A 12,002-nucleotide genomic window follows, 5' to 3' on the forward strand; every position below is an offset into this window, starting at 1 on the left:
ATCATTCATATTGCATGTTATTTTTATTTAGCACTGACCTGAATAAGATATTTAATTTTTGTGTATTTGAACCCTTTCCAACAATGACTGGATGATTTTGAGATCCATATTTTCACACAGAGGACATCTGAGGCACTCATATGCAACTATTACAGAAGGTTCAAACCCTCACTGATGCTTCAGAAGGAAAAACAATGCATTAAGAGCCGGGGGTGAAAACTTTTAAAATTGAAGATCAGGGTAAATGTAATTTTCTCTTATTTTGTCTTCTAGCAAACATGTAAGTATCTTCTGTAGCTTCTGAAGGCCAGTACTAAATGAAAGAAATATGGTATTTAGGCAAAATAAGAAAAATGTACACATCTTCAATCTGGACAAAAGTTTACACCCCTGGCTCTTAAGTTCGTTATTGTTGGAAAGGGTTCAAATACACAGAAATTCTAAAAACCAAAGAATTTGTGGGACCTGAAGGATTTTTCTGAAGAACAGGGGGCAAACTGTTCAGGACAAACAAGGGACTTACTGACTATATGTAAATGTCGTTTATGGGAAATATCTTATTCAGGTCAGTACTAAATAAAAAACAACATGCATTTTGCATGATCCTTCTTATTTGGCTAAATTAATTAACATGTGGCAGATTCTGCAAGGTGCATGTAAATTTCTGATCTCAACTATATACAACTGTGTGTGTGTGTGTGTGTGTGTGTGTGTGTGTGTGTTTTATTGACAAAACTATTATCTACAACAACACATGCACTGCAAATACAATATTTGCAAGACAGAAACACTACGCAATAGGAATAAAAAAAACACCATATACATCAGGCTAAACACAGAGTGAAACACTCAAGAAATGAAAAGATGAACGAGACAAACAGACATAGGTATTTATTTCTCGGTTGCTCTTGCTCCAACACAAACCCCAGTATATAGTGGTCAACGTAGTCTTACTGTACAACACATTCACGCACAAGAAAGCATTCACATCCGACATCACTCACTCCCTAAAATTCCAATTCAAATGCAACGGGGGTAAAAAGTGCATCGGTTAAGACCAGGGTCCTATTGAGAACAGAGTTCAGACAAGAAGAAGAACTGGTTACAAAGCGATTACGGCACGGATCTTAAAAGCAAAGCCTGAAAGTCACTCGCTCGGTTAAAAAAAACAAAAAAAAAAACATTCATTCTGAAATAAAGATGTTAATACATACAGTTTAATAATAAAAACTAACTAGGTATATACATATGCATATATGCATCCATATGCATACACAGTTTTATATGTAAGAATCACATTCACAAATACACGCAACTTGAGATCGGATTCTGTAGACGTGTGGTCCTTTGTTAGGAGGCAGTGAGCGTGTTCTTCTAGCAGTTGGACAAGAAATGGACAAAGCACCGCAGAGAGCTGAGGGTCAGACCCCTACAGGCCTTTAGTTTCCACAAAGAGGCTTGTAATTAAGGCAGAGATGATGGCTGGTCTTCAGAGGTCCTCGTTTGCGCTTCTCTGCTGTTTATATGGTGTTGGCTTCCCCCTGCTGGTCAAATGCAGAACTGCATCCGGCTCCTTCCAGCCTCAGACTATGCAAAAGGGGGCGGGGCCAGTGGGTGGATGTTGCTGTGGGGCTACAGAAGCACCATGCTTCCTCTACTCTGATTGGTCATGCTTTCGAGACTTATTCATGGTTAATATGGAATGCATCAATGAGGAAATGTAGTTGAATAAGAGGAGACAAAAAAGTGGTTAAATCCTAATAAGGGGTCAATCAATGAGAACGGAATGAGGAATGAAAGGCTCATGCAGGAGCATGTTATGATGAACATGAGATGACGGTACAAACAGACAGACATTCCGCTGAATATGTTAGTGCCAGGCAACGACCCTTTTTGGGTTCTCCGTTATTGCTCAAGAGCATCTTTCCTCTCCCTCCCAGTGCACCCCGATATTCCCTGGAACGTCTGCTGCAATGGAATGATGTTAATGGCCATGACACAAACAGCATGCAAACATGCGACCTGCCCCAACACAATCTCGGTCTTAAATTTGCCCCACCGCCCCACTAACAGACCCACAGCAGTGAGTCCCGTCCACCAAACACCACAGAACCCCACTCATCCAATCAGGAACCTGTAGCCACAGAGAAAAGAAGAGGAGTCATTGACAGGTCCACCAACAGAGAAGATAGAGGGCGCTAGAGAGCCAGCTCAAGTGAGTGCTGCTCCACAATTTGCAACTTTAGAGGATTGTATTTATTATACGCTTTTAATTTCAGGTCACAAATTTAAAAGAAGGACTCACAGGAAAAGCTGAAGTGAAAGAGGTTTGGTGCTACTATGAGGAAAATAACACTTGAAGGAGAAGTTCACTTCCAGAACAAAAATGTACAGATAATTTACTCTTGTCATCCAAGATGTTCATGTCTTTCTTTTTCAGTCGTTAAGAATTTTTTTTTTTTTTTTTTTTTGAGGAAAACATTTCAGGATTTCTCTCAATATAGTGAACTTCTATGGTGCCCATAAGTTTGAACTTCCAAAATGCAGTTTAAATGCAGCTTCAAAGGGCTCTAAATGATCCCAGCAGAGGAAGAAGTGTAATTAATTTAGTGAAACGATTGGTTATTTTCTATAAAAATTGACAATTTACACACTTTAACCTCAAATGCTCGTCTTGTCTAGCTCTGTGTGAACTCTGTGTGTATTCCGGTTCAAGGCAGTTAGGGTAGGGTACTTCAAAATCGTCCTACATCGCTGAAGTACAGACCCAGTGTTTACAAAGTGAACGTGCAAAGAAGATTAAACTCCCTTTACTAAAAAAGGTAAAACAGCGATGTAGGATGATTTTGAACTTGGGAGAAATGATATGGGAGTTTTTCGACATACCCTAACTGTCTTGAACCAGAATACACAGAGCTCACGCAGAGCTAGACAAGATGAGCATTTGAGATTAAAAAATATATAACTGTAATTTTTTTTTAGAAAATAACCAATTGTTTTGTTAGATAAGAGGCTTCTTCCTTGACTGGGATTGTTTAGAGCCCATTGAAGCTGCATTTAAACTGCATTTTGGAAGTTCAAACTTGCAGGCACCATAGTCCACTAAACGGAAAGAAATCCTGAAATGTTTTTGATGTTACGACTGAAGAAAGAAAGCCATGAAAATCTTGGATGACAAGGGGGTGAGTAAATTACCTGTACATTTTTGTTCTGGAAGTGAACTTCAAAGAAGAATCGCATGAAGTGAAAGGACAGAAGTACATCACTGTATCCTCGTACTGCGATTGGACTGAAACAATGAAGAGATAACTCCAAGTAGAGTGTGTTTTAGTTTCAACATGCATAAAACCATAAGAGCTTACAGTTTTTTCATTGAAAAGGAGCTGATGCGTTTTGTTCAGATTTGCTCCGACCGTATAAAACTGATTAAAAACAGTGCATTGGGCACTAATTTAAAAATGGAATAAAAGCAATACAAATCTCTACAATTCTACAGATTATTCTGCTGCCGCAAAGTCACAGTGCAGAGAAAAATTGTCACTTTAGACAGGGTGTCTGTGTGTATGTGTTTGTCCTTGGGCTCACATGGTGAACAAAGGCATATGGCAGTCAGCCGAGCTGCGCTTGATGAGTCACGGTAAATCTGACACGCGCTCCCCCGTGTGTGATGTCATAACTAGGCGCTGCTGCCGTGGGTGATGTCATATGTAGGTGACCGCACCTTTGCTGTTTTTCTCCAGTGTGATCTCCACGTAGGACGTGGGGACGTAGCCCTCCTCGCCGCCTTGTTTCCGAACCCGCGTCCAGCCGTCGCCTTTATCTTCCTCTATGATGTAGAGCACCTCGTTTTCATTCATTACCAACGTGCCTTCGTTAGAACCTAAGGAACAAACATTTAATACTTCAACAAGAATTCAACTCACATAAAAGGACACAAAAATTGCTTTGTTGTTCATGTCTTTCTTTCTTCAGTCGAAAAGAAATTAAGGTTTTTGAAGAAAACATTTCAGGATTATTCTCCATATAGTGAACTTCAATGGTGGCCAATGAATTGAAGGTCCAAATTGCAGTTTCAATGCAGCTTCAAATGGTTCTACACAATCCCAGCCGAGGAATAAGGGTCTTATCTAGCAAAACGATTGGCCATTTTCTAAAAAAAAACAAACGCTTGTCTTGCACTACCCTACCTTTTTGAACCGAAGTACACAGTTGAAGAACTAACCATGCGTGACCTTTCCAACGTGATTACATAATGTGTGTGAAGTCTTAGATGCGCATTACAGAGCTAGTCTAAGACAAGCATTTTGCTACATAAGACCCTTTTTCCTTGGCTGGGATCGTGTAGAGCCCTTTGAAGCTGCACTGAAACTGCAATTTGTACCTTCAACCTGTTGGCTCCCATTGAAGTCAACTATATGGAGAAAAATCCTGGAATGTTTTCCTCAAAACCTTAATTTTTGACTGAACATCTTTGATGACATGGGGGTTAGTAAATTTTCTGAATTCTGAAAGTGAACTAATTCTTTAAAAAGGTTTTTTAGAAGGTGCAAAAGCAGAAATCTTTATGTTAAAGCACTTAAGTGAGTTATTTTAGCAGACAATGAGTCATTGCAGTTGTGTAGCAATTCCTGTGGGTGCAACCGGTCGATGCAACTGTGCTTTTATGGATGTTTTAATTGACATTATACCGCAAATGTTTTTAACAGAGCTTAACTTCTCTTAAAGAGGTCATAAAATGGAGAATCAAAATGTTCTTGATAGTTACTTATATAAGAGGCTACTCGACACTAAAAACATACTGAAAGTTAACAGAATTCAAAATTAACTAGTTTAAAACATGAACCCATTTGAAATGCCCAGATCTGAAAATAGAAAAGTCGTTACATCTTTTTTAATGACTTGTCTGAGCAACTGAAGGTTAAAGTTTTCATGTTTTACACATTTCACAACAGTCTGTCATATTGAGTATCAAAACACGATATGCTGTAAAGGAGGGTGTATATGACATATGGTGCAATGTGCAATTAGTTCAATTTCTGCAAGAGAAACTTCAAAATGCTACTTCAAACTGAGTGTTTCATATTGAAAATGACAATTTTCGCAAAAACTAACCTCGAGAAATGTAATATAAAACCTGAAACTGCAATTTATGACCCCATTAAAGGCATAGTTCACCTAAAAAATAAAAATTCTGTCATTAATTACTCACCTTCATGTTGTTACAAACCTGTAAGACCTTTGTTCATCTTCGGAATACTAATTAAGATATTTTTAATGAAATTTGAGAGCTTTCTGACCCTCCATTGACAGCAAGGGTCCTTCCATGTTTAAGGTCCAGAAAAGAACCAAGAACATGGACTAAAATAACTTTATTCAACAATTCTTGTGCTCCACGTCACCCTTTGTTGAATAAAGTTCATAAAGCTTGTAACTTCATAAAATTACTGTTGAACCACTGATTTCACATGGACTATTTTGTTGATGTCCTTAGACAGAACTCTTGCTGTCTATGCTGTCAGAAACTCTTGGATTCCATCAAAAATATCTTAATTTGTGTTTCGAGGACCAACACGGGTTTAGAATGACATTAGGGTGAGTAATTAATGACAGAATTTTCATTTTTGGGTGAACTATCCCTTTAAACTACGAACATTTTATGCAAGCTGTTTCTGTACCATCAAAAGAGTAGAGAGCTTTGCAGTGGCCGATAGCAGGAAGAGGATCATCATCATCAAACTCATCATCAAATTCATGTGGGTCTGGCTGCGGTGGAGACCGATGCTCCTGACTGTGATCGTCTGTGTAACTGCCTTCAGGGCTGAAAGAAAGAAGAAAAACATTGCTTTAAAGTGGCCTTTATGTTCAGAGGCAGTGGTGTGATATGTTGAGGCACAAAGCACTTAAATAGGACTGGAAGGTACGGACATTACATACAACATCCATGCTACATAATGAGAAGCTACTGTTCCATTGATATCACATGTATCTTTTAGTTTATGTATATAAAGATTAAAAAAATAAAAATTTTCAGTAAGTACACTACTATTCAAAATATGTTTGTTGTTTTAAAAATAGGTATCTTATGCTTATACATCAATTTGATAAAAAATACAGTGAAACAGTAAGATTATTACAAATTAAAACAAGTTTTAACTTTGTAATATATTTTAAATATATTACACATTCCTGTAACAGCTGCTTAATATTTAAAGATTTACAGATATTAAAAAAATCAAAAGAACAGCGTTTATTTGAAATAGAAATCTTTTTTAACATTGTAGAAATCTTTACTGTCTATTTGTGATATTATAATATTACATTTTAGTCAATCTGTCCTAGCATTTAATGATTTAGAATTGGTATTCCAATTACATGACTACTCGAATCCCACTGATGTGTCTTTCGAATCATTTATATCTACAAAAAACAGCAGGAACAGCTCAACCGCTCTTCTTTGCAGATTTACAAACAGTCTTTACAAGGGCCTGACCCTAATAAAACAGACAGCTGTAAACCAGACATATTAGTCTGTCTGTCTTGAGAATGTAGATAATGTAATCAGGAAATGCAGACCTCTCTCTGCCGTGGGGTGCGTGGTGGTTAACATCTGCACTGGACCGTCTTTCACTACGGGATCCGTGCTTTCCTTCAACCTCTGCTAGCCAACTCTGAGATAGAGAGAGAGAGAGAGAGCAGTGAAGAGTGATTCAGGTCCAAATATTTTGTGCTACTAATAAACACCTGTTCAAATCAAAGGCTTATGAGAAACTTCAAGATAAATTGCATTTCATGTTATGCGGAAACCGCATTATGTCCATTCCACCACTAGATGGAGCTGACACACAGAGCCGCTCGGCTGTTTTATGTCAAATTTGTCCAGATGTACATTCCCGGAGGCTGCTCTTCCTTATAAGACTGCAACAATAAGCTGATCCTCTGGGAAGGTTACCTCATTTTTATGGATCTCAGAGCGGAGTTTCTCCATGTTGCATATGGTCTCTGATATCTTGGGCTGGAGACTTCCAGGATCTCCCATCTGAGGATTCTTCTCATAGACATCCTTCATTTTGTTAAGAGCATCTCTGTAATAAGGACAATTATGATTTTGAGATATTATTCTCTAGCCGTTTACTAGGGTTTAAACAGTTTAAGCTGTGAGCCTGCATGGCTGCAAACAGACAAACAGGGAAAAAAGTAAAACACAATTAATAATAATAATAATAATAATAATAATAAATTACTAAAATAAATAATACATTAATAAAAGTGAATGTTATAAATAAATACACTACCAGTCAAAAGTTTTTGAACAGTTAGTCTCTTCTGCTCACCAACCCTGCATTTATATGATCCAACGTACAGGAAAAACAGTACAATTTTGAAATATTTTTACTATTTAAAATAATTGTTTTCTATTTGAATACATTTTCAAGTGTAATTTATTCCTGTGATTTCAAAGCTGATTTTTTAGCATCATTACTCATGTCACACAATCCTTCAGAAATCATTCTAATTGTTGAAAACAGCAGAGTATAATTTTTTTAGGTTATGAATAGAAATATGAATAGAAAGTTCAAAAGAACAGCAGTTACCTGAAATAGAATAGAATTTTTAACATTATGTTTTTATTATCACTTTTGAACAATTTAAAGCATCCTTGTTAAATAAAAGTATTAATCTAAAATTTCTTTTCCAAAAATAATTACACTGACTTCAAGCTTTTGAATGTTATAGTGTATAATGTTACCAAAGTGTTTTATATCAGACAAATGCTGATCTTTGGATCTTTCTATTCAAAGAAAAAAAATACTCAACTGCTTTAAATATTGATAATAATAATAATAAAAATGTTTCTTGATTTCTGAAGGAACATGTGACAATGAGGACTGCAGTAATGATGCTGATCACAGGAATAAATGACATTTTAAAATATCTTCAAACATTATTTTAAATAATAAAAATATTTCAAAAGTTTACTGTTTTTGATGTACTTTGGATCAAATAAATGCAGGCTTGGTGAGCAAAGACTTACTGTTCCAAAACTTTTGACTGATAGTGTGAATAAATTAATAAAAAAAAAAAAAAAAAAAATCTGCTCTTTATGCCAACAGAAAATTCAGCCAGAAAACTTTTTTTTAAGGGAACACTTTAAATTATTTTAAAAAGAACACATAAATACATTAATAAAGTGAAATAGCACTCTCCATGGTTTACCTTTGGTCCATTTCTTTCTGTAGTTCTTTATTCAGCTCATCGATCCTCTGTTGAAGTTTTTTGCGTCTCTGTTCAGGGGGAAGGTGGCTGAGATCTTCTAGTGTTGGCGCCTGTACAAATACAGGTTATTGGTTGGAGGCAAAGTAGCATAGACAAGCATCCAGGCCCAGTCGCAGCACACATGGCATAAACATTCATTCTTAAGAGAGATGTCCTTCCCAGAGTTTAATGGGCCCATTTGTTTGCATACATTCCAATTTTGCAATTCCACTGAAAGTTTATAAACATTCGGCCATACTATAAGAAAGACATCTTTAAGCTGTACAACACGAAGAAACACTCAAATCTATTCCTAAATCATATATTCTAAAAACAGCAGTCCAAAACACATAACTTACCAGCTTTAAAGACCACTGAGAGGTTATGGTCACGTCACGTCATTTCAAAAAGAACAAAGACAAATCTCTTATAGACATCAGTCAACCGAAAGCATTTTGACTGACGTTTTTAGTCACGTTTACACTAAATGGCACCATCATATCAAGCCTTAACCAGTATCTTTAGAGTACAGAATGATTAATACCACAAAAGAAAGACATTTTGGAAGTCTAGTTAAAACCCTGGACCAGCCTGAAACCTCACAACCTCATCTTTGTTTTTAATATTTTTGTTTGAGCTAGGTTCTAAAGTAGAAGCTAAAAGAAGAACAGGTAATATCATGGCATTTGGTTTTACAGAAGTAGGCCCTGATGTGGTTCTCAAATCAGTTGATCTGAAGTACTAGGAAAAGGTAATCCGTTATGGCAGTTGGCAGTGCGTTAGTCAACACCATAACAGATGATTTAAATAATGACAGCAATCCAATATGCTACTATGTTAACTTGAATTTGCAAACAATCATTAACTGTTAGGCTTGTTGCACAATATTATACCACTGAAACCTGGCTATATATGCCAAGAAAATCTTGAGGAAACAAAGATGTGCTTGTGAAATTTCATAATAGCTTTATCCAGTTAAAAGAGCCATTCACAAATATTAAACCTTAGCAAAAAACATTTTTTGTTATCATTTGCTCTGTTGTTTAATAAAGTTCAGACTGGCACACTTTGAAGATAATTAAAATGACTTCTATGAGTACTCTACAAAGAGATTCACAACTGGATGTTAAACATTTCTAGTAAATATTTATCCAAAAAGCTTTGTTCCGGTATTTAAAAGATCTTCAAAGGAGAATTATTCAAAACAGTGGATCTCCCAGACTAAACTCAATGTATATCCAGAAGACAATCCTTTCATGTTTGTTAGGGATATAAAGACACCCCAGGCTGGTTGAAAAATCAATCAAAATAAGTGATGATTCAGGTAAAGTTCAGATGTTTTTTTTTCTTTTCATCTTGCCTCTGTATAATAGATTAAAGTAGTGTTCATAGGAGCAGTGCTGCTTTGTTTACAGCAATAACCAAGGAAACGCTATACTGCTGCTGTTCCATAAGCGCCACCTGCTGTCAGTGTGAATAGGATTCGTTTAGATGTCTTTAGATGTCAAAGCTAATGTCAGAGCATTCTGTTTTTGCTTCAAATTTTGAAATGATACTAATTAAAAAAAAAAAAAAAACTTATGCAGCAGTATGTATGCAGCATCTTTGTTTGGAATGTGAGCCTCTGTTTATAGACATTTTTCCTGAATGTGTACGTCACGTCTGACTCTTAAAGGGATAGTTCACCCAAAAATGAAAATTTGATGTTTATCTGCTTACCCCCAATGCATCCAAGATGTAGGTTACTTTGTTTCCTCAGAAAAACACAAACGAAGATTTTTAACGAAAACCGGTGCAGTCTGCCAGCCTTATCATGGACGTGGATGGGCACCAGACCTTTAAAAGTAAACAAAAACATGCACAGACAAATCCAAATCACACCCTGTGGCTCGTGATGATACATTGATGTCTTAAGACACGAAACGATCGATTTTTGTGAGAAACTGAACAGTATTTATATCATTTTTTACCTTTGATACACAGCCACGTCCATCTGTCATGTGCACGAGTTTGGCATCAGTCACGTCACATGAGCACGCGCTCTGGCGTAGAATACGCAAAAGCCGTAAGGGGAAATCAGTGAAAAGTCCCGGATGAGTTTGCGCAAACTAATGTAATCTTTTAGCTTTAAATCAGTTTAAACAATCAGGATACGCTCAAGTAATTACCATTTTGAATAGCCGCTATACCCACAATCTCTGTGCTCTGTGTAAACAATGAGTGTCGTATACATGCGACAGATCGCTTCCGGCGTTTGCGTATTCTACGACAGAGCGCGTGCTCATGTGACGTGACTGATGCCAAACTCGTGCACATTACAGATGGACGTGGCTGTGTATCAAAGGTAAAAAATGATATAAATACTGTTCAGTTTCTCACAAAAACCGATCGTTTCGTGTCTTAGGACATCAATGTATCATCACGAGCCACAGGGTGTAATTTGGATTTGTCTGTGCATGTTTTTGTTTACTTTTAAAGGTCTGGTGCCCATTCACGTCCATGATAAGGCTGGCAGACTGCACCGGTTTTCGTTAAAAATCTTCGTTTGTGTTTTTCTGAGGAAACAAAGTAACCTACATCTTGGATGCATTGGGGGTAAGCAGATAAACATCAAATTTTCATTTTTGGGTGAACTATCCCTTTAACCTAAAGAATGCTTTGCATTTCTGGTCTCCAGTGTTTCTAGTCAAAGTAACGTATATTCCGAGCTGTTAATCTAACGTTTAACCTATTAAAATGTTTAAAAAAAAAAAGCACATGGCTCTATAGCGCCATCACTTTTCAATGTTGCATTGACCGTCATTTGTCAATGCCTCACTCCTCAAAGTTTAATGATTGTGTAAATGACACGAAGCTGCCGATGTTAGCTACATTAAAAACAGATCAACGCTATTTGAATGGGTTCCTATGGAGACCGGAACAGAAGAGCATGCAATCTGACGTTAGAATTCGTAATGGCGGCGCTTAACGTTTACTCAGGAAAAAGGTCTATATGAAGAGCTTTCTTTTATTTGTATTTATTTGATTTGGGATTTGTTTTAAATTTTTAATTAAAAAAATTCAATAAACATTAATTTAACAACATTAGATGTCAGATAAAACCTTAATTTACACATCTGATAAGAAAAAGTTATTTCAGCAAAAAAACATAAAATGTGAAGTGTCATGCAGGGAATTCTGGGAATGTCGATTTACATTTTTTCCACTGTAAAATTACATTAAATGTAATCACAGTTATGTACTGTATATAGTACAGTACAGATACTTACTGTTAACCAATTAACAGGTTTTTATGGTAGCATTTTTACTGTGTGAAACATTTTGTCTGAGAAATAATTCATTTATAATTAGTCTTAAATCTCATTTTGTTAGAATTTGTTAGTATTGTGAAATCAGTATCGTATCATGACGTGAGATGAGTAAATCGTAACATTCCTGAAATTTGAAATTTGTGTTCCCATCCTCAAGCCTCAAGTTTTAAGACATGTTCACCATGACAGCAATTTATAGCATTTAGGTAAGTGTAAAGTACTGCAATTTTCAATGGGAGAAACAAGCAACATCGATTATGTCAATGCAATAAAGTTTATAAACCGTGTGATGCAGCATCTACCAATGACAGTGCAATGACAGTTTTAAGGTGTCTTTGTTGCAGTGTAATTATACATTTAAGTATTGAGTAATAATAGTTAACTGGTTGTGCAAAATTAATTGTTATTATAATAGTAAGTACATGTACCTTGTGTAAC

At 36.3% G+C, this 12,002-nt stretch overlaps 1 protein-coding gene across 3 annotated transcripts in view; it reads right to left on the reverse strand.

Moving 5' to 3' along the window:
- Positions 1–876: 876 nt before the first annotated feature.
- Positions 877–12,002, reverse strand: part of fnbp1l (formin binding protein 1-like) — a 56,472-nt gene continuing 45,346 nt past the window's right edge. For 2 of the 3 annotated variants that reach the window (XM_073819036.1, XM_073819034.1), the window contains 5 exons: positions 8,215–8,324; positions 6,950–7,082; positions 6,574–6,668; positions 5,676–5,818; positions 877–3,880 (listed from right to left, as the gene is read on the reverse strand). In XM_073819036.1, coding sequence (XP_073675137.1) covers positions 3,702–3,880; positions 5,676–5,818; positions 6,574–6,668; positions 6,950–7,082; positions 8,215–8,324 — 660 coding nt within the window. In that variant the 3' untranslated portion in view covers positions 877–3,701. The remainder of the gene's footprint in view (positions 3,881–5,675; positions 5,819–6,573; positions 6,669–6,949; positions 7,083–8,214; positions 8,325–12,002) is intronic. The other variant, XM_073819035.1, reaches the window with a different exon arrangement.

The sequence above is a fragment of the Garra rufa genome, chromosome 15, assembly GCF_049309525.1.
Source record: "Garra rufa chromosome 15, GarRuf1.0, whole genome shotgun sequence".
Lineage (NCBI taxonomy): Eukaryota > Metazoa > Chordata > Actinopteri > Cypriniformes > Cyprinidae > Garra > Garra rufa.